Source organism: Silene latifolia, chromosome 9, assembly GCF_048544455.1.
Source record: "Silene latifolia isolate original U9 population chromosome 9, ASM4854445v1, whole genome shotgun sequence".
Classification (NCBI taxonomy): Eukaryota; Viridiplantae; Streptophyta; class Magnoliopsida; order Caryophyllales; family Caryophyllaceae; genus Silene; species Silene latifolia.
This window is the reverse complement of record NC_133534.1, coordinates 81,260,648-81,284,754: the sequence shown is the minus strand read 5'-3', so window position 1 is coordinate 81,284,754 and position 24,107 is coordinate 81,260,648. Positions and strand designations below refer to the sequence as shown.

The following is a 24,107-nucleotide window of genomic DNA, read 5'->3' as shown; positions in this document are numbered from 1 at the left end:
CTAGGCCACTCTAGAATGTCCTATTCTAGAGTGTTCTCAGGATGTATGAGAAGGAGGAGGAGCTCTATAAATAGAGGACCTCCCCTCCCATTTCTATGAACCCAAGTGTATCCTGAATTCACAACAAATCAATACAAAAACTAATTCCTTCAAACTAAACACCAACTAATCAACCTTCAACTAATCAATCAAATAAACTAACAACTAATCTCCACTCTACTTCTTATACTCCCCCATACACCAACAAGTGGTATCAAGAGCTCTAAAGATCTTAGGGCAACAAAATAAAACTATGGCTTCCGCATCAAACACTCTATTACCCGCTCCTCTAGATTTTCTAGATTTATTTAGAGGAGAAAATTATGACCATTGGTGCATTAAAATGAAGCTCTTCTTAAGAGCAAATGCACTATGGGAGATAGTGGAAAATGGTCCCCAAAAACAACAAGAAGGTGTTCCAACCACCGAAGCCACCTTAAAGAAAATAAAAGAGGATGAAATAAATGACGCCAAAGCCCTGTGTTTCATCTTTGATACCGTTTCGGAGATCATTTTTCCAAAAATAATGTGGGCTTCTACCGCAAAAGAAGCATGGGATTTACTCCAAAAAGAATTCTATGGTGATGAAAGGATAAGGGCATTACGTCTTAATGCCTTAAGAAAACATTTCGAAAATTTGAAAATGGGGGAGAATGAAGACATAACAACCTACACTTGGAGAGTAATGGAGACAATTAACCAAATGAAAATATATGGTGAAGAAGTCATTTGAAACGAGGATTGTGCAGAAAATTCTCACAACTTTGACAAAAAAATTCGACATGATTGTCACTATTATTAAAGAATCAAGGGATCTATCGAAGCTCACCGTGACAGAGCTAATTGAATCTTTACACGCTCATGATAAGAAGTTCAAGACTCAAGAATCTTCTTTCGAAGATACATCTTCCCATGAAGCAGCCAGGCATTGGGAGGAAAAGAAGGTAGAAACAAATGTGACCTGGGAGGAAAAGAAGGTAGAAACAAATGTGACCTTACTCCCTGATCATCCCCAGCATCCACAAGGTAATGCTGACACAACCAACAACAATGATTCTCCTATTCCTCCATCAACTCCTAAAGCACATTCTCCATCCCCGAATGACAATGTGGAGAATGTTACAGGAGCACAAGGTAAGAGAAATCTCTCTGAAATTTATGTAGAATGTCTCTCCATTCAAGATACAGAAGAGTGCAAAAGATGCTACTTCACTTCTGAGGAGCCAAGAGACTTTGATGAGGCTTCCAAACAGAAGGAGTGGCAAGAACCTATGGAGAAGGAGATAAATATGATAGAGGAGTTGGTTGACAAGCCAAGAGATCGAAAGGTAATTGGTGTAAAATGGGTTTATAAAACTAAGTTGAATTCTAATGACTCTATCAACAAGCACAAAGCAAGAATGATCGGCAAAGGATATTCCCAACAAGATGGAATTCACTACGAAGATACATTTGCTTCAATTGTTTGTCATGCTACCAGCTCGAGGAGGAGACGTACATTGAGCAACCTCCGAGTTTGGCGATACAAAAGAAAAAAGAAAAAGAAGAGGAATGTTCAAGCTAAGTGTTACACCAAAAGTCTCAAGGAGGAGTGTTGAAGTATGAGACTTTTAGTGTATTCTAGACGTTTCCGGAAAGTTCTAGACTTATCCGGAATGTGCTAGAATAATCTAGAAACAACTAGAAGAGTCTAGAAGAGTTTAGAAGGATCTAGAAGAGTCATGTATGTTCTAGGTTTATGTAGAACAACCTAGAACCTTCTAGACATGTGTATAAGTGGTAAGGAACTCTAGAGAGGGAACTCTAGAGAGTTCCGTGTCTAGGCCACTCTAGAATGTCCTATTCTAGAGTGTTCTCAGGATGTATGAGAAGGAGGAGGAGCTCTATAAATAGAGGACCTCCCCTCCCATTTCTATGAACCCAAGTGTATCCTGAATTCACAACAAATCAATACAAAAACTAATTCCTTCAAACTAAACACCAACTAATCAACCTTCAACTAATCAATCAAATAAACTAACAACTAATCTCCACTCTACTTCTTATACTCCCCCATACACCAACAGTATCATACCCCTCATCCTCACAATTAATCTTCATCTTTTGTCTGCCGAACTATGCACCACCGCACACCAACCTTAATCTAACACCACGCCCATCAAATCAACCACCACCAATCGCCTTCCCAACCTCAGATCTGTTTACTTTCTACACTCTTATCATTCCACTTTCAATCTCTAAATATTGAATCCCCATCTTACTAATGTTTTCGGATTCCGATTAATTCCTCATCTATCTGTTACCCAAACCATGACTCATCTTTATGATTGATTTAATTTCACTTGTTAGTTGTTTTCATATGCTTATCTAATTCACGGAATGACATGCAATTCCGGGAGGAGAAAAGGGAGAGGCTGCAGAGAGGGAGTAGTTCAGCGACGGAGGAAGTGGCTGGTTATTAGCGGGTGGAAATCCAAATATGTTGATAGTACCGGGAGTTTGTCCGAGGAATTTGATGAAATTGGTTGATAAGGCTATTATTGAGGTTGCTTCCCTCGCACAACTCTAACGAGGTAAGGTTTTTCATTTTTTTAGGTATCTTTTTTCCGTTAGAATGTTCTAATTTTGAATTGATTTTGCTATGGTGTAGTTTGTGAAGATTGTTTTTCATGTTCTATAATGAATATAAAGTATAGGGCTAGCCTTTTGTGTTTCTTTCCTGATGTTTTAACATAAACCTCTTACAACTTTTATTTTTCCTTAAATGCAAAATATACATATCATCAATTAACTAAGCTGATCGAATTTAAAGGTTTTTCTTCCTTTTTTCTCCGGGTATTTGTGAGTTATATGTATTGATATAATGGAAGATATGCCAATACCTTGAACAGCTTCGCTGTAAATGCAAAGTGGAAAGATTATGCTTTATCTTTATTATTGCAATTGCACATAAAAATACCTAAATAAATGAAGAACTTACGATTTTAGATATAAAAGGTAAATATCGGAAAGATTATTTTCTATAAAATTTACGTCAGTGGTAGTGATGTTTATAATTCGTAAACTTAAAGCTTTAATTATTAGTTTGGTGGTCAGAAGTCTACACGACCGCCCAAATAATAAATCTGCATAGCATTGATTATTCACGATAGAGATTGTAGATTGTTAAATACTTCTTTATAGACGATGTTCCTCGTGTGACCTTTGAACTCTTGGGTTGAATCGTCGATGAAGAATTGTATACCTTCTGGGGATGTCGTCCTTGAAGCTACTACATATAACTGGCCATGACTAAACACGGGTTTTGGCAAATAGATCCCTACATGCGTTAGGGTTTGTCCTTGACTCTTGTTAATTGTCATTGCATAACAGGGTTTTAGGGGATATTGCCTTCTTTTAAGTACGAATGGGATTTTTATGTCCGCTGTAGTCATTATTATCCTTGGTATAAGAACCTTTTCACCCAGCTTTGAACCCGTTATTATTTTCCCTCCGACTATAAATTTTCCAAGGTGAGTTATAATCAGACGTGTACTATTGCATAACCCATGTGATGGGTTTATGTTTCTCAGCAGCATTACTGGCATCCCTACCTTAAGCCTTAACTCATGGTGTGGAAACCCCTGTAAGTTTAGACGGTTTAAGTACTCTGTTGGATAAGATGTAAACTGGTCTTCGGATTCAGTTGATGGCGTGCAGACCTCATCACAACTCCGGTAGAGAACCTCCTCACCCGGCACCAACTTTGCCATGTGGCTGTTTATCATGTCGGAAGTTTCAAATAAAGGTGTGAGTATTGCTCTTTCTCTTAGATAGTCTTCGTTTTTATAGCTGCTCGCAAAATCCAGGTACATCTGGTTAACTACGACCTCAATGTTTAATGCTGCTTTACTACCGATGTATTGTTCTGGTATTTCTATCCATGTTTCTTTCGTGTCATTCTGATCTTCCTTGGCTTCTAACGTTCCATCTCCCATGGCTAAGAACCAGTCATTGAATGCTCGGTTTCTTTCTCGCTTTTCTGGGTCACTGTTACATTCTGAAACCCTCATGCTTCTCTTTAGCGTGTATACCATGCATTAATTCCATATGTACGATCTACTAATTGATGCTTGTACAACATCTTGCCTTCTTCCCTTGGTTATTATAGGTAATACTTGTCGGAAGCCCCCCCCCCCCAAAGTAGAATCGTCTTTCCGCCAAAGAGCTTAGATCTAGCTCCTATGTCTTTAAATCCAATTATGTCTCTCATTGTGCGATTGACTGCTTCAAAAGAAAACCTGTGGTCCATGGGTGCCTCATCCCATATTATCAATGACGTATCCCTAAGGAGCTCAGCCAGTTGGTTCTTTTGCCCTATGTTACATGTAGAGTTGTCGAATAAGTCAATTGGGATGGCTAATCTGCTATGAGCTGTCCTTCCTCCCGGTAGTAGTAATGCTGCAATACCTAATTTAAGAAAGTTTAAACATACCGTTTTTAAAGTGCAATTAATGATAATTATTCTTTATACTGAAGGTTTTATGATAATTATTTGCTTACTCACCTGATGACGCGATGATGAGAACTATTTTACCCTCTGATTTTACCTTTGCTGAGATGGCCCTGTATAAAAACGTCTTTCCTGTGCCTCCGTGTCCGTATAAGAATATTACTCCACCAGTCCCATTCTCTACTGCTGCAGTTACCTTGTCATACACTAATCATTGTTCAACGTTGAGTTGCTGCACCTTATGTGTCCACTCACTGGCCATTTCCTTGCGGTCGTATAGACGTTCGTCTCGAATTAGCTTATTTTCCAAGCCGTTTATATCTTCAATCTTTGGAAGAGGCATATTATTAATGTCTTTCAGGGTCTTTCCATACCTTAGAAGTATTTTTTCGACCTCAATTAATGTATATGATTTTTTGGCTTCCTCTGTTAGCTCGAGGTTTGGATGACAGAAGAGTCTTCTTTTCTGCCTCTCGATGCCCTCTGAGATCATTTCATAACTGCCATTCCATAGTTTTAGGACGTCCGTTACCTCACAGAATAAAAGCATCGTGACGAATAACTCCCGAAGTTGTGAAGGCATTGCCCACCGACCTGCTTCTGCCATGGGTTAGTGCCATTCTTTATCATTACTTATTAGGCCGTGTGCAAAGCATGCTTCCTTGTAGGTTGGGTGTTGGAGCTTGTGTCCTCCAGTTAGTGCGGATAACGTCATTGCACATACACTTGTACGGACAAGTGGGAGCTTGTTGGGGTTGGTGTCCTTAACAGTTAGTGCAAGGACTTATAAACCTCTAAAAGGATCAAAGGGCATACTTTGGTATTATTATCAGTTGATCCACGTTTATCAATAACGGTTGGCTTGCTAGATAAGTTTGACGTTATTGTCATACAGATGGCGGTGATCAACTGGTCCCTAAAAGTCACACCTATAGGATACGTTCGAGAGATGTGACAAAGATGAAAATCTTGTCATGTAGATGCCAAAATTGACTAACCGGTTAGTCCGAGTTATTTGACTAAGTAATTAGTCAAATATGTGATGTTGAGATATTATATTTAATACGGATTAAATATCATGGGCTAAAGCGAATTAACGATTAATTCGTAAAATTAAATATACGTGATTTATATTTAATTAAATGTATATTAAAATAAATTATACAATCTTTGTTTTGTCGGACACGTATTAATAATTCACTAACTCGTATTATTAGCTGATGCCTTAATTTCCGATAACCGATAACAGTTTATAATATAAACCCGTCATATACATTTTAGCGATTTTGCGAACCAGACCATGAGCCAAGACTAAAAGGAAGTGGAAGCCCACTTCCCTAGGTAGCCCATGGCCGGCCGAGTGAGAGGGAACAAAAGGGAGGGTTTCTCCTCCCTTCTAACCTAATCAAAACATTTGTAAAAAAACTAGGGTTTCGAGAGAGCATTTTTTCTGTAGAGAAACCGAGATCTCACATCTCAAGCAAACTCACATCAGTTCTCCCTATATTGCAAGGCAATCGGAGAACACTGTTCTAGCACAAGGGCATATCTCGGACAAGGTCTTGGGTGCAACAATTAGGAGGGAATCTGGTTTGATTTCTGTTCTTTACGCCGTTCATCAAGGACCCGAGGTTGATTGCTTGTTCCTTATCGTTTTTATGTTTTATGACTATATTCACATGTATATTTTACGTTATAGTCCTACAATTAAAGGGGTAGTATACGGATATTAACCCACAAGTGGTATCAGAGCGAGGCCACGTGAATTTTTCATGTGTTTTTCATAAAACGATCTTGAAACGATTTTGTTTTGTCTAAAAATCCGTGCTGCATCAGCATATTTTTCTCACTAAGAAATTTTTTAATTTGGTCACATTGCGTTTTTATGAAACCGTGACATGTTTTACACGTTTTCATCATTTGGTTTTTGCATATTGTTGTTTTATACGGAGATTATAACAATATGTCATGTTTTGTAAATTGTCAAATTTGTTTTGATGCAATTTTGATCGAATTTGCAATTGTTTTTGTCTCGAAATTTGTTTTCACGAGGGTTTTGGTTTTTCCAGAGGTTTTCAGCCACTTTTGCATTCGATCGAGCGTATTTCTACTCGATCGAGTGCTGTTTTGTCTTGTTTTTGATCGATCGAGTCCCTGTTGTACTCGATCGACCCTGTCTCAAAACCTTTTTGCTCGATCGAGTCCTTCTTGTGCACTCGATCGACACCGCTTACAAAACCCCTCCGCTCGATCGAGTTGTCCTCGTACTCGATCGAGTAGTTTTTCTGATATAGGTACTCGATCGACCACCGTTTAGTCGATCGAGCACCTCTGATTAGCATACCCCTCGATCGACTTGCGAGTTGATCGATCGAGCCTCGTAGTTCCTCGATCGAGCACTTATGTCCCTGGATCGAGGGATTTCGTCTTTAACAGCTTTGAAAATTTGTTTCTTTTGATTTAAATTTTCTTTTGGCTTCAATATGTACTTTACACGGATATAGTACACTCGCTTAGTAGTGAATCGGTTCACTCACGTACCATATAGTTGTTTTAAAGCGTCTTTAAAATGACGGATTATAATGGATTAAAATTAAATGATAGAAGCGGTTTTATCACACGAATTTTAATCATTAAAAGGTGGTTTGGATAAATTTAACATAATTACGGAATTATGTCATGAATAAATTTGTTTTGTTTTTAGTTGATGCATTTTATTTATCGTTAATTTATGAATGCCGTGAATGCTTTTTAATTACGTATTTAATTTTTACAAGCGATTGTAACTTAGTGTGGCCTTAGTAGAACGTGTTACCGTAATGATGGAACACGGTCTTGGTTGTATTTTGAGATCTTGTATCTCCGTTTTTGTTTTTTCACTTGTAATTACAGTTTTAATTAGAATGTAAATAGGTTTATATTTTGTAATTTTAATTGTAATTTTTGAGAAGACTAAAGATGGAGACCGGATGCTCACTCCCGCTACTTGGATCAAGATGGAACATCAAGACAAGCTTTTCGGGTCCAACGGTGGATTCCAAAGTTGTATTATGTTCTTACACTAGGATAGGCCACACTAGGAAAATTTTATTTACGTTTTTTTGCATTCCTTTATTTATTTTCGCAACGATAATTTGCATCATATTCCGCCTAAAAACCAAACCACCTAATTATTGCATGAAAACTGACACATATAGAGGTCACGAGTTAGTTTTCATTGACATTCTCATGTCACACGTTTTAAGCCATCATCCAAATAAATTCATTCACGACAGACGCTAGTTATTCGTTCACTTAAAATGAATTATAATTTTGTTGATGGGATCTTCCTCGTATAAACCAAAATTGAGAACGGTCTTTATAGGTCAAACTCCAATGAGTCCCTTCTTCGTCGGTAGGCATACTATGACCCCTTCTACGTCGGGTAAGTTGGAACCGATTGACCTATTTTATCTCAACACTATGGTCACTAAACGATCCCTGTGATCATGGTGGACTATAGATAGGATTTACGGAAATCTATCGACCAAGAGTTCTTCCGGAAGAATTAGCTAAACAGTTGGCTTATCAATTTACTGAAATTGAGTCTTGGGATCACTTGTGTCTTTCTTGAGGGAGATCAATTATGCAAGTGCGAGAGTCTACATGTTTAAAATAAATTTTAAAATAGACTTAAATCACCTCGATGAGTTGCTTATTTCGTTTTGTTTTTCTTTCTTTTTCAAAGTGTAGATCACGTTTTAAATCGCTAAACATCAAATGGCTGGTTCAAGTAATAACCCAATGCCAAGTGCCACATTGGACCGTGAGTCCTGGCTTAGGATCTTCATGAGTCGGATGAATCGGTCCACTCGATGAAGAATGATGGATCCAACGGAGGCGGGAGGCGGCAAAGATTACGGAATCTGCGCGGCTGGCCGACGGAAAGCTCAAATATCTACTTGAGCCCATGCCGCCACACCCGGGTCCCACGGTGGAGCTAACGAGATCGCTACTTATAACGATTTCGTCATGGAAGCGGGTGCGATTAAAAACGTGCTCATTTTTGCAATGGAACCCAATTTGCATAAACGCTTCATAGCCCAAGGTGCAAACAAGATTTTCACCACGCTCACTAAGGAATTCTCGAAAGCACCGAGAATCGTGACCTATGAGCATACCACTCGCTTCTTTGATGCGAGACTCGAGAAGGGCCAACCGGTTAGCCCACACATTCTCAGCATGATTGAGAATGTCGAGAAGTTGGAGACCTTTAATCGTAACATCGGCGAGAATATTGTTATCGACCGTATTCTTCACTCACTCCACGATGGTTATTCGCAATTTAGAGCGAATTACTATATGAATGATTTGAAGAAAACTCCCCATGAACTGCACTCCCTTCTCGTACAGACCGAGAAGGACATGAAGTGCGGTGGGAGCTCGAAACAGGATGTCCTCGTTGTGTCAAACAAAGGGAAAGGTAAGGGCAAAGCTCCGGCAAACCTAACGATGAGGTAAGGCGAAGTTCAAGAAGTCGGGTTCGGGGAAGAGTGGTCCTGGTGAGGCGAGTAACTCATCGGGCATGACAAAGAGCAAGAGTGAAAACATGGAATGCCATCATTGCCACAAGACTGGGCATTGGAGACGCACATGTCCTGTTTATCATGAGGACTTAAAGGCGGGTCGTGTTAAACCTGTTGGTATGTCTTCTCTCTCTTCTACTTTTATTCATATGATTGAGATTAACCACGCAAGTTACGGAACTTGGGTACTTGATCCTGGTTGTGGTTCTCATCTGTGTAATCATGTGCGGGGGCTCCGAAACATCGAACCCCTCGTAAAGGGTGAGGTGGACTGCGTGTTGGGAATGGAGCAAGAGTAGTATTTGCCATCTCCAAGGGGACATATGTGATCCACTTCCAAGCGGATTTGAGTTGTCATTATATGACTGCTATTATGTACCTAGTCTTTCCAAAAACATTATTTCGGTTTCTGCGCTTGATAAACTTGGTTTTTCATTTGTAATAGAGAATAATTCTTGCATTTTCTCATTACACAATATGATTTATGGCAAGGCAGTCTCCATGAATGGAATTTATGTTTTAGATCAGACCAACGAAATATTACACGTAATGAATAAAAAGTTAAAGGTTGGTGACAAAGATCAAACGTATCTATGGCACCGCTGTATGGGACACATTAATGAGAACGCGCGAAAAACAGCTCATCAAACATGGAGCTATCTCGGCCTTTGATTTTCAATCATTTGGCACGTGTGAATCATGTCTCATCGGTAAGATGACTCGGATTTCCTTCAAAGGTGTTGGAATGCGCGGCTGCCGACCTATTAGGGCTCATACACACGGATGTATGTGGTCCTATGTCAATCACCGCACGAGAAGGCTATAGGTATTTCATCACTTTCACGGACGATTTGAGTAGATATGGCTATGTCTACTTAATGAAGCACAAAAGTGAATCCTTTGAGAAATTCAAGGAATACCAAAATAGGGTGCAGAACCTATTAGGTAGAAAGATTAAAACACTGCGTTCGGATCGTGGTGGCGAGTATCTTTCTCACGAGTTTGATCAACACCCGAAGGATTTGTGGGATTGCCCTACGAGTTAACTCCCCTGGAACACCACGGTTGAATGGTGTGTCCGAACGGAGAAATCGAACACTACTTGATATGGTTCGATCCATGATGAGTCACACGGTTTTACCGGATTCATTATGGGGTTATGCTCTTATGTCAGCCGCTCTAATACTTAACCAAGTCCGTCTAAAGTCTGTTGACAAGACTCCATATGAACTATGGAAGGAACGGTCCCTAACTTGTCCTTTATACGGGTTTGGGGGTGCGAGGCTTATGTCAAGTGGAGACATGAAGATAAGCTCGGCCCGCGATCGGTCAAGACATACTTTATAGGTTATCCTAAAGGATCACGTGGTCATTACTTTTATTCGCCAACCGAACAACGTGTTTTTGTTGCGGCTAGTGCGACATTCTTAGAGAAGGAATTTCTCGAGAATGCAAAGAGTGATAGAACCTTCGACTGTCGGAGATTCCGAGAACCAAACACCGAGCAACCATTGGAGGAACCAATTCCTTCAATCCCGGCTGCGGTGAATATTCCAGAGGAACCTAGGAGGTCGGGAAGAGTCTCTATTCCTCCGGACAGATACATCGGTATGGTCGAGGAACATGACATAGATGACGTTCTACTCTTAACGAGTAGTGAACCCGCAACCTATAAAGGTGGCATGACCGATTCGACTCAAAGCTATGGCTTGAGGCCATGCAATCCGAGATGGACTCCATGTATGAGAACAACGTGTGGGATCTTGTTGACTTACCTGCTAAGGTTCGTCCCCTTCAATGCAAATGGCTTTACAAGATAAAGCATTTCGTGGAAGGTCAACAAGATATCTATAAAGCACGACTAGTTGCTAAAGGTTTCACCCAAGTGCCAGGTTTGCACTACGATGAGATTTTTGCACCCGTAGTCATGCTTCGTTCCATTCGGATTATCTTAGCGATCGCCGCTTTTCATGACTATGAAATTTGGCAAATGGATGTGAAAACCGCCTTCTTAAACGGCTTTTTGGAGGAAGAGTTGTACATGGTACAACCCGAAGGTTTCATCGATCCAACACATCCTAAGAAAGTGTGCAAGCTTAAGCGTTCCATTTATGGACTTAAGCAAGCATCAAGGAGTTGGAATCATCGCTTCGACCAAGTGATAAAAGAAAATGGATTCATTCGATCGGTCGAGGAACCATGTCTATATATCAAGTCGAGTGGGAGCAAGATTGTCTTCCTAATATTGTATGTTGACGACATACTCCCGATTGGGAATGACATACCTCTCTTAACTTCGGTGAAAGTATGGTTGAAAAACCATTTCCGGATGAAAGATCTGGGAGAGGCACAAAGAATTCTAGGCATCCGTATCTATCGAGATAGATCACGACGGATGTTATCTCTCGATCAGAGTCTTACATAGACAAAGTCCTAGAGAGATTCAAAGCATGACTAACTCCAAGAAGGGTTCCTTCCTATGGCTCCAGGGGTGCATTTGAGCAAGTCTCGGGCACCAGAGACACCGGAAGAGAAAGAGCGCATGACACGGATTCCTTATGCTTCGGCAATAGGATCAATCATGTATGCCATGATATGCACACGTCCGGACGTGGCATATGCATTGAGTATGACAAGTCGATTCCAACAAAGAACCAGGTGAACCACATTGGTTGTTGTCAAGAACATTCTTAAGTACCTACGGAGGACTAAAGATTGGGCTTTGACTTATGGAGGCGAACAAAAGCTATGCGCAGAACCGACACGCAGATGCTAGCTTCCAAACGGATCGTGATGACTCGAAATCTCGGTCGGGATTCGTTTTTACTCTTAAATGGCGCTGCGATCACTGGAAGAGTTCGAAACAAAGCATTAAAGCAGATTCTACGATCGAGTCCGAGTACTATGCCGCGTCGAAGCAACAAAGGAAGCGATATGGATGCGTCAATTCTTACATGGGCTCTCTGTAGTGCCTAGTTCGAATGACCCGATCACCATCTATTGCGACAATAGTGGTGCCATCTTCCAAGCTAAGGAGCCAAAGTCTAGCAACAAGTCTAGACATGTACAACGGAAAGCTCATCTAATCCGGGATTACGTGGAGCAAAAGACAGTAGTGATAGAAAAGATTGCTACAGATGATAACATAGCAGATCCTCTCACTAAAGCATTACGACAAGATAAGCATGAAGGGCACGTAAATTCCATGGGAATCAAACGTGTTCCTCAGTTGTAGTACTCTTTTATGGATCAGATTCATTCTCCTTTGTACTCTATACGACATCATCGTTTTGATATTTTATATATATATTTTGTTTTTCATGTGGAATTGTACGACAATTTTGAACACCACAAAGTGAATTGAACAAACATCATATCTTGTTAGTCCTTAATTACCCACATGAGTGATAACTCGGCAATTATTCTCGTGACGTTGGTTGATGGTGGGTTCAACGAGCCATAAGTCAACGGGTTGTCGACCAATCACAGAGGCGATTTATACGGATATTTCGTAGGACACAATTGTGACATCGACGTGGAGTCCTAAATGTTTTATAACATTCGTTGCCCGGTCGTGGATAGGACTTCCATAGTGATCCTAAGAGTCGATTCTTAGACTATCGATTTGTCTCTTGAGACTACGGCAGATTTTGGGTGACTTTGGTTTCTATCTCACGGTCATCCGTAACAGGGGGCCAAGTAGATTTTTTCTGGGTCATTTCATCTTTGTGCTTAGATCGGAAGGAGTCGAGTTGAAGGAAATATTCAGCCTTTATCAGGTACTCGATATTTCTCGGGGCCACTCGAGGAGTCAGAATCGAAATGCATGGCCATGCTCGGATACGGATTCGTTTTATCGGTTAAGTTACTCTCTAGTCGGGGAAACCACTCTAGATACGGATCGATTGTAAAATACGACCTTTGTGGATCCAGATCTGCAAATTGTTTTACATTGAGTGGGAGAGATTTTAAATGAATATGAGAATCGGTTATCGCACCTACACTTGTTCGGACAAGTGGGAGTTTGTTGGAGCTTGTGTCCTCCGGTTAGTGCGGATAACGTCATTGCACATACACTTGTACGGACAAGTGGGAGCTTGTTGGGGTTGGTGTCCTTAACAATTAGTGCAAGGACTTATAAACCTCTAAAAGGATCAAAGGGCATACTTTGGTATTATTATCAGTTGATCCACGTTTATCAATAACGGTTGGCTTGCTAGATAAGTTTGACGTTATTGTCATACGGATGGCGGTGATCAACTGGTCCCTAAAAGTCACACCTATAGGATACGTTCGAGAGATGTGACAAGATGAAAATCTTGTCATGTAGATGCCAAAATTGACTAACCGGTTAGTCGAGTTATTTGACTAAGTAATTAGTCAAATATGTGATGTTGAGATATTATATTTAATACGGATTAAATATCATGGGCTAAGGCGAATTAACCAGTTAATTCGTAAAATTAAATATACGTGATTTATATTTAATTAAATGTATATTAAAATAAATTATACAATACTGTTTTGTCGGACACGTATTAATAATTCAGCTAACTCGTATTATTAGCTGATGCCTTAATTTCCGATAACCGATAATGATTTATAATATAAACCCGTCATATACATTTTAGCGATTTTGCGAACCAGACCATGAGCCAAGACTAAAAGGAAGTGGAAGCCCACTTCCCTAGGTAGCCCATGGCCGGCCGAGTGAGAGGGAACAAAAGGGAGGGTTTCTCCTCCCTTCTAACCTAATCAAAACATTTGTAAAAAAACTAGGGTTTCGAGAGAGCATTTTTCTCTGTAGAAACCGAGATCTCACATCTCAAGCAAACTCACATCAGTTCTCCCTATATTGCAAGGCAATCGGAGAACACTGTTCTAGCACAAGGGCATATCTCGGACAAGGTCTTGGGTGCAACAATTAGGAGGGAATCTGGTTTGATTTCTGTTCTTTACGCCGTTCATCAAGGACCCGAGGTTGATTGCTTGTTCCTTATCGTTTTTATGTTTTATGACTATATTCACATGTATATTTTACGTTATAGTCCTACAATTAAAGGGGTAGTATACGGATATTAACCCACATTGGGTACACACGGTCCTTCACTGTCCTTACATCCTCGAAGTTTTGGGCACCTTTGACGATATTTAGAAGTAAACGAAGATAATAACGCTCTCCATCAGTGGAATGCACAAAAACAATCCAACATATGCTCATCCCCTGCTTCCTTTTTAACCACCCCTTGTTCCACACATATTTTGTGGGGAACTGTGCATATGTTAGAGCTCTTGCCTCCGTATGGAGAGTATTTGTAGTCATCCATGCTGTTAGCATTGTCTCCTTCTCACTGGCCCGTTCTATAACAACTTCTAAATGTTCATGATCCCTTAGCACTACAACTTGTTCTACCTCCAAGTGCACTGGTAATCGTATCACACTTGGGTTTCCCTCTAAAATGTCAAACTCGAAGATTCTCCATGCACTTTCGCAGGCTGATAGGTATCTACAATCGAGATATGATTTAATCTCATCATCTTAGACCTCATGTCAGGACCATAGTTGCCTTATCTGGTCCTTTGAAAATGTACTTAAAGAGATACTTAATCGCACGAGCCGTGTTGCACCATTCGACATTTAAGTGCGCTTTAAACATTAAAAGAAAACCCGGATTGTATGGCACGACGTACCTATTGTCTAAGCGGTGGTCTCCCTTTTGTATGTACCTGAGGAAAATGGTAGTAATGTTTATACATTGAAGTTTGTTATTAAAGGTGAAATTTATAATCAAATGTAGCGTACTTGCCATTTTCTCGCCTTCTGTATATTGGGTAGCCATTATTATCTATCACCGTTTCCTGATTAGATTTCTTCGGGAACTTTTTACTGCACGTATTATTGATCATACACGAGCAGTTAGGGTTCATCCGTCCACATGGTCCATGAACCATATATCGAGACACGGCTTTATATAGATCATGTTCTTTCTCTCTGTCTGGTATTTCAGCACAAATAATATTATCGATGAACTGGGTGGTTAGGTCCACTTCCTCTGGCTTTAACCATAAAAGTATGTGTGCATGTGGTAGCCCTCTCTTCTGGAACTCGATTGTATATACATCTGTTTAGGACAGAGAAGTGATGCGTCAGTGATACCTTACATTGATAAAATTGTTAACAAATAATTTATTTAATACAATAACAGTTAGGTGCTTTGTAAAATATACGGTTTTAGGATTTGTGCTAAATGAGCAGGTTAAGTTAAAGGCTTACCTGCAACTACCGTTCCAAAATAACGTTCCTTTTTTACATAGTCCATTTGTTGTCTGAGTTTCAGTTTGAATACCCTGGCTACAATATCTGCTCTGACCTCAGCCTTCTGTCCTTTTATGTATTTTAACATACTCTCTACTTCTGGCCATTTTGGATTAGCAGTAAAGGTAATAAATAAATGTGGATTACCAAACCACCTGCACTTTGCCATTTCGTCCTGATAATTTTGTTGCATATACCTTGCGCATCCTGTAAATGTTGCGGGTAGTATTGTTCTGGTTCCAACCGTCGCCCCCACATAATTACCTTTGCTAACAGCATCACAAATGTTGTTTAGCAGGTCACAACGTAGAGATGGCTGGTTATATCTTATGAATAACAGTCTTTCACTTTCAATTGCACAATAACAATCGACAATAAATTTGTGTAGTAAATTCCCTCCATGAAGCAAAGCATACCCTCCTTTAACCCTTTGTTGTATCCGATAAGCGTAATACTCCCTCATTGTTACACACTTTCTTTTGCCTGACTTTTTTTTTTATTCACATCCTCATAATTGTAATACTCCGTATTTATAAGTCTTGGGGTACTCTATCGAGTAGCCCTTACTCTGTCGAGTAAGGGCAAGTTGCGAAATAAAATAGTTTCTGACCTGTTGGGTACTCGATCGAGTAGCTGGGGTACTCGATCGAGTAGGGGGGGTACTCGATCGAGTACCTTGGGTACTCGATCGAGTGTCCGGTTTTACGGGGGAGTTTTCTCGGGTTTTGTTAATTACGCGATTAAGGTATTTAAACCAATTCGTCTTTGTTCTAAATCACTTTTTACAAAACCTAAAACCTGTTTAAGAGAGAAAGCAACTTGTCTTCTTCCTAATCGCGTTCTTGACAATTCCCGGAGTTCAGACGGCCGGTTTGCATCGTAGTTTGTGTCGTTGGATTCCTTGCGTCGAGGGTAAGCTTTTAATGTAATTTATATAATGTTTTGTTAAGATTAGTGAAACCCTAATTTAGGAATTGGGGGTTTTTATGAATAGTAATTGAATAGTAGTATCTATGTGTTGTATGGTAGGAGGAGAGTTCATAGAAGAGGCGTTTTGAGACAGCTGTAGATACCGTCTGCGTGTTGTGCTAACCAGGTAGGATTTCCTACTCAGTATTAGTCCCATAATGGGATATTGGTGATGTGCTGTAGTTAGTTGATTGATATGATGATTGTAATTGTAATTGTGATTGTGATTGTGGTTGTGTTTGTGATGGTTCTCGAGATGCGTTCTCGGCTGAGTGGGGTCACTTATGGAGTGATCTCACGCCCTAGTTTCGCCCTTCGTGGAACCCGCCACGAAAGGGGATGTGCACATTAATGGGACGGGGTTATCGCTCGTATGATGAGCGGGGCTTAGGTGGGAACGGCTGCGGTCCCCCCGCTGGGTGGTCGGGTCCAGTGGACGGTCGTATTGAGACGATGGGAGTTGGTGGTGTGTGTGTGTGTGTGTGTGTGTGTGGATTCAATTTGTCTGTTTATCTTATTGTTGATATATGTATTGAATTGTGTGATTAGTCGACCCGTTTAAATGTTTTAAAATCGTGGTGATCCATTCGGGGTGGTGGCGATTATTGAGCGGTGTGATATGACGTGTATGGGATATTTGGGATGAGTCATCACGTGGCGGTTAGAAGTCTTCCATTTGTGTCCGACGAAGTCTAGTAGCTTTGATAGTTTTAGTCAGTAGACCGTATGAGAACCTTGTAATTCCTTTTGTTAGCTTTGGTTTTATAATGTAATCACTTAAACTTATTTAATAAAGTATGTTTCTTCATTGTCTTATGATTATCATGCCTCGGGTAACCGAGATGGTGGCATCCTTATACCTGAGTGGTCCTGGTAAGGCACTTGGAGTATGGGGGGTTTTACAAATGGTATCAGAGCGACGATTTTGGAACCTGTAACAAATGAACATAATGAACATAGGGAGTCTAATAAAATGAACCTGGTGTATGTGTAATGGGAGCCCCGGCTGATGCTAGGTTTTGGGTGAGTAGGCGCCCTCACTTCAAAATCTTGGCCCCATGATACTTAAGCCAGTCACATGGTATGGGAACGTGGAGTCCGTGGGTATATGTGTGACGTGTATGTTAATTGTGTTGTATATGGTTTGTTGAAAGTATGTTGCATGATAGTTGGTTGACATGTTGGTTGGAATCGTTGAAAAAGTATATGAGAATGATGAATGATATGGTAGAAAAAGAATGTAGTTCGTATATGATGATGTGTGATGAAGTGGATTTGTAATGTTGTTGTATTAGCAACATGGAAATAGGATTTGTAGTGTATGGGTGTGGTTTGTGTTATGAAAAGTTATGAAAATTTAAAACATGCGAGTAATACATGATTGAAAGTTGAATGTTATATGAGCATGATAGGTGGTAATGTTTGACTTTTGGTAAGTAGTAACATGAAGAATAGAGGTTCAATGATATGTGTTTTGTATAACGAATTGGATGAAAAGCATGATGGCTGTTTATAACGTGGCACTTAATAACACGAAGTAGATTATTTTGTTGATTGTATGAGGAGTCGCGCAGATTTGAATGCGTAGTTGTAATCATCATGTTGAAATAATAATGAATGCATAGTACGTTAGGGTATGTGAGATAACATGCGGGTAGTATTCACGAAGTCTGCATGACTCGATCGAGTGGGTTTGATTCGATCGAGTGGGTACTTGTCGTTATTTTGACCGAATCGTGTTTACGGGCACTCGATCAGTACCTAGGGCACTCGATCGAGTGTGGGGTCACTCGATCGAGTAGCCGGGCTACTCGGTCGAGTAAGTCAGAGATCAGAAGGTCTATTTGGGTTCTGGAGTCGGGGCACTCGATCGAGCATGTTGGGCACTCGATCGAGTAGCCTCAACTCGATCGAGTAGGTTATGGTACTCGATCGAGTGGGGTCTACACTGGTCATATGCGTATTTTGGTCGTATGTTTGTCTTTTGACATTCGTTGCATATTACGTTTAATTCAAAGGTGTTGTATTACTTCTTTATGCATTGTTTTACGTATGTGTTGGTCCTGAAGCGTAAGTTACCCAATCTTATGTTGTAAAGAGTGGCACTATGATGAGTATGAGTTCGGTGGGGAGGACATGAATTATGAGTGATTATGATAGATGGTGGAAAAAGAAAAGGAAGATTGGTATAGTTTATTGAGGCAAGGCGCACGTTTTGCGAGACGGGATGAGTGATATGATTGTGTGTTGAGTAATGTAGAAATAAGTGAATATAGACAAGGGATGATGTGAGTATAATGAACGTGAGAATGAAAAGATTGAAAGTAAGAATGTGGATAGTGGCGGGTTGAGATGTGTAAAGAGTTATGGAGGGAAATGGTTAGGAGTCGTGTGGGTTATGGATTTAGGTAGTGAAAGTTCGTTTAAAGGGGTTGAGAAGAGTAATATATAGTGAACTTTGTGGAGACATGTCGCGAGGTGTATTTATAGACAGTGAGTGAGTTTGGGAGGTTTATTAAAAGATGAAACTACTGTGTGAGTTCCTTGGGTAATTGGCGGTATGAAAGGAATTTTGATTTCTAGAGATGTAAGAAGGAGATGCAATTGTTGAACAAGAACGTTGATTGATTCTATGGATGTATTAGTGGCAAGGGTGATTGATGACATAATAAGAGAATATTTGTGGTAAGAAAGAGGGAGATGATATCGATATAAAATAATGGGATTTGAGTTTTGGAGCGATGAGAAGGTAATTGGTGCACAAAAGGGTTAGATAGAAGTAATAAGGAGTTGAGCTATTAAATTGGTATTATTGAGTGTAAAGAGAAAAGAAGGATAAAAAGTAAGCTGAGGAAAATGTTCACCGGAGTTATGTGATGTAAAGGTAAGGAATCATCGAAATGTGTGATAGTATCACGAAGATGTTAGCTGAAGGTTATATAGGAGTTTCAGGACAACATGATTGATAATGAGTTTCGAGGAATTAAGGAAAGTAAGAAGTTAGAAGAATATCTGCATGATATGAGATTTTGGTGGAGAAATGGATGATGATTCAATTAAGGAAAATATTGGGAAGAATGTTGAGATAATTTTGTTCATGGATTCGATGTTCGTTGTTTGGGATGTTAACCAAAGATAGAAAAGAAATCATGATATTTAGAGATGAGTGAAGAGGTTTGATGTCCGGACAGTGGTAGTGTTATGGTCTTTGACTAGTGGTTAAGGAAAAGTGTATATTAGAAAAGTGGCAATTCTAAAGAGGCTGATTTTGTAAAGACTGAATTGATAAAAGTATGGTTGTCAGGAAGTATAAGACATAGTCTTAGGAGGTGGTTTCTCATAATGAGTGTTAGTTGTATGGTTATGTATGGCGAAGGTCTTTGGTGATGCGAATGGAAGAATGTGATGAGGGGCATGCGAGTTAAGCTCGGACGGCAGGTAACCTTTGTTGAGTGGTAACTTACGTGGTCGGGATTGACTAGTTGGTTGTGATTACGGGTCTATGATATGTGTAAATGTTTGTGTGAGGTTCGGACCTCACAAGAAGTGGTATGGTGTGATAATTATAAAGCTATTTTATGAATGTTCTGTAATATATATATGTTGGACACGGTAGTTTAATTGAATGATATCCAAAAAGGTAATAATTTGATTAATTTGACATGGCTAGTTATAATTTTATGTGTATTAATAACACACGTGTATTCCGTGAAATGGTAGAGATGATGTTCATGAGATGCTTATCTGTTATTTCATATAATATGTTGCGTTGTGATAGAGTAAAGTGGATTGGAGTAAGTTTCCTTGTCCGAAAGGTTATTTCCGAGGCAGTATTTATGGAATCGTATGTAGTTGTGATGTCTATCGATGTGGTTGTGGTGCCTCGGGTGGTGATCCGGGCTCGATATTTAGTGTTGTGATGCGGGTATTTTCGCACTACGGTGTGGCTGTTGGTGGCGGCGTTGTGATGCCGTCACCGGTTGTGGTGGAGTAGGCGGGGTGATTATGATTCGAGTTTCGAAAGTGCATACCAGTTATACATAGATTGTTGTTTTGTTTGATGTTGCTCTCTGCGAGTTTCGATTTGTCTTTGATAGACGGTTGTCTTGCTTACTCTGTTTTCTTTACCGAGTTAAGTTGGGAATGAGGTAGAGTATGATGTGAAATAGAGTTGTATATGTTTCGTTGTTGTCATGGGATAGTGATAATCTGTTGATGGGACACGGTTGTGAGAGGTTGTTACGGTAATTTTGATCTTGTTTTCAGATGAGACATCGTTAGACTTGGTAATGGAAAATGATTCGTGGAACATGTGTTGTAATGATCTGAAAGCGGCAGGTAGTTCATAATTTTTTGATGAGACAGTGAGGGTAGGGTGTTGGGGAAATTAGTGTCATGTTAAGTTGTGTATGAATTTTGCGGTAATGAAAGAAAGAACTTGAGGATCTAGTGTGCGTGTACGTAACGAGTGCGGACCGTGAGTTATGCTTCTGGGAGATAAGTGCCTTACGTAGAGAGGTATGTTGTTGGCAGTAATAATGGAGAGTTAGTATGGTGATTTTGCTACGAGCCTTATGGTATAGGTTAGGGGTGTGCAGATTGATTTGAAGTATGAGAACTGTTGAAGTAAGAGAGCCTTGAGAAATAGGAGTGATTATGGAAATGAGGTTATAGGCAGTTATCTTTGACATAGGGTGGTGATGAGGATAATGAGATAATATAGCTAAGGGTTTAGTATTAGCGAGTTACGAGGACGTAACATTTGTCTTAAGAGGAGTAGGATGCAATAAAAGAGAGTTTCATGGTGGTGCATGCGGTAATATAATTGGAAGTAGAGTGTTAGCGTAGCGTAAAGGAGGGATTTGTTTTGTGGACAATACTTATAAAAGGGCCATGGCCGTGCTCGTAGTAGTGTGATGCTTCAGAGTGGGGGAATATTTTATATAATGTTGACAGTTGGATGATGAGGTTGCGAGTGTGAGTAAACTTCGAGGACGAAGTTCCTTTTTAAGGGTGGTAGAATGTAACATCCCGTTTGATGTCTATGAGTGTCTTGGTATTGGGTTTGATAGTTGATGTTGATAGTTGATGATATTATGGAGCTAACAGCATTAGAGGATGGTAGTTGATTATGTGTGGAGTTGGTGTCGTGAGAGATATATATGTGGTAGATACGATATAGTGAGTCATGTTGTGGAAGTAAACATAGTTGGTAGAATGGGGGTTAAGAGTTCATGTTCTATGTTCGGTCGAGTTCTCGAGTCCTTAGCTAAGTTGTTGTGTCTTGGTCGAGTCAGTATGGTTGTTTTTATGTATGGGTTGAACTTCGGGGACGAAGTTCCTTTTAAGGAGGGAAGACTGTAATACTCCGTATTTATAAGTCTTGGGGTACTCTATCGAGTAGCCCTTACTCTGTCGAGTAAGGGCAAGTTGCGAAATAAAATAGTTTCGACTGTTGGGTACTCGATCGAGTAGTGGGGTACTCGATCGAGTAGGGGGTACTCGATCGAGTACCTTGGGTACTCGATCGAGTGTCCGGTTTTACGGGGAGTTTTCTCGGGTTTTGTTAATTACGCGATTAAGGTATTTAAACCAATTCGTCTTTGTTCTAAATCACTTTTTACAAAACCTAAAACCTGTTTAAGAGAGAAAGCAACTTGTCTTCTTCCTAATCGCGTTCTTGACAATTCCCGGAGTTCGGACGGTCGGTTTGCATCGTAGTTTGTGTCGTTGGATTCCTTGCGTCGAGGGTAAGCTTTTAATGTAATTTATATAATGTTTTGTTAAGATTAGTGAAACCCTAATTTAGGAATTGGGGGTTTTTATGAATAGTAATTGAATAGTAGTATCTATGTGTTGTATGGTAGGAGGAGAGTTCATAGAAGAGGCGTTTTGAGACAGTTGTAGATACCGTCTGCGTGTTGTGCTATCCAGGTAGGATTTCTACTCGAGTATTAGTCCCATAATGGGATATTGGTGATGTCTTGTAGTTAGTTGATTGATATGATGATTGTAATTGTAATTGTGATTGTGATTGTGGTTGTGTTTGTGATGGTTCTCGAGATGCGTTCTCTACCGAGTGGGGTCACTTGCGGGAGTGATCTCACGCCCTAGTTTCGCCCTTCGTGGAACCCGCCACGAAAGGGGATGTGCACATTAATGGGACGGGGTTATCGCTCGTATGATGAGCGGGGCTTAGGTGGGAACGGCTGCGGTCCCCCAGCTGGCGTGGCTGGTCCGGTGGACGGTCGATCGTATTGAGACGATGGGAGTTGGTGTGTGTGTGTGTGTGTGTGTGTGTGTGACAGTTAATTTGTCTGTTTATCTTATTGTTGATATATGTATTGAATTGTGTGATTAGTATTGACCCCGTTTAAATGTTTTAAAAGCGTGGTGATCCATTCGGGGTGGTGAGCGATTATTGAGCGAGTGTGATATGACGCGTATGGGATAGCCGGGATGAGTCATCACGTGGCAGTTAGAAGTCTTCATTTGTGTGTCCGACGAAGTCTAGTAGCTTTGATAGTTTTAGTGTAGACCGTATGAGAACCTTGTAATTCCTTTTGTTAGCTTTGGTTTTATAATGTAATCACTTAAACTTATTTAATAAAGTATGTTTCTTCATTGTCTTATGATTATCATGCCTCGGGTAACCGAGATGGTGGCATCCTTATACCTGAGTGGTCCTGGTAAGGCACTTGGAGTATGGGGGGTGTTACAATAATACTCTATGTCAACAAGGTTACGATCCTCTCCATAGGGAAATAGAAGAGGGTACTGTAAGGCCATGAAAGATGGATGAAGCTCATTTATTCTTTTTAAACCCTTTTCCTTGTGATCAACTATGATATCTCTTCCAGCACTGGCTCCTCCTAGATCGCCCACAATGAGAGCAGCGACTTCTGATGCAGTCAGACTGTTATACACCGTGTTTTTGATGGCTTTGCTGTCTCTATGACCGAGTATTCTTATGGATACACTAATATTCTTGTCCTCCTTAATCCTCTGTTGTGCCATGCGGAATGTTTTTGCAAGCGGGTTGGTCTCGTCGAGCATATTCTTCAAACCAGAGAGAATATTTTTGTCTAGCTGTATTCTGCTTGTGTCTTTCCGGACCGCATTCGCACGCATATCTAATTCTGATGTTGTGTCATAGATATAAAGTTGCAAAAAGGAGGGTGCCCGATCCCCGACTGGTAGTAGAGATCCAATGAAGTGACTCTTCTGACCGCTGATTCTGAAGGTGTAGGGGCTGATTCTGAAGGTGTAGGGGCATGGTGTGTTATAGACGGATCTGTCAATCTTCGCACCCATCGACGTGAAAGCATATGAAGAATTGTACATTCGTATGTTCTCTCTAAACTTTCACGATTTTGAATCTTGGCTATACTCCTATAAGTTTCTTAAAAAGTCTGGCGGATCTTTTATCTTCAATAGTCGCATGATTCCCTCCCTACAACACATATTGAAACTTATTTGTGCCATGGTACTGCTTTTTTTCACTCTTTCCTCATACCACATGATTGCCTCACATGTTCTACAAAAATAGTTCGGCTGGCTTAAGCTGAGGTATTTTGTGCTTGTTTGTATTGTGTCAATGTCTACAAATCAGAAGTAATACTAATAACGGTCAGTATTCATTAATCATTATATATTTGAAGTTTCTCTGATTAAAAGACTATTAAACAATTTAATGGTTCTTTTAAAGTTATTAATTTCGGTTGAA

The 24,107-nt window shown here is 40.2% G+C and overlaps 2 protein-coding genes across 2 annotated transcripts; both read right to left on the bottom strand.

Annotated features, from left to right (window-relative positions):
- Positions 1 to 3,182: 3,182 nt before the first annotated feature.
- On the bottom strand, positions 3,183 to 4,091 carry LOC141601281 (uncharacterized). The gene has a single exon (XM_074421550.1). It carries the CDS (start codon positions 4,089 to 4,091, stop codon positions 3,183 to 3,185), a length of 909 nt encoding a protein of 302 aa, XP_074277651.1.
- A 92-nt stretch (positions 4,092 to 4,183) lies between these two features.
- LOC141601280 (uncharacterized) lies at positions 4,184 to 23,695 on the bottom strand. The gene is made up of 7 exons (XM_074421549.1): positions 23,109 to 23,695; positions 15,371 to 15,681; positions 14,900 to 15,218; positions 14,184 to 14,603; positions 4,787 to 5,031; positions 4,586 to 4,738; positions 4,184 to 4,488 (listed from the first exon to the last, which is right to left on the bottom strand). Exons 1-7 carry the CDS (start codon positions 23,693 to 23,695, stop codon positions 4,184 to 4,186), a joined length of 2,340 nt encoding a protein of 779 aa, XP_074277650.1.
- Between the last annotated feature and the right edge of the window lie 412 nt (positions 23,696 to 24,107).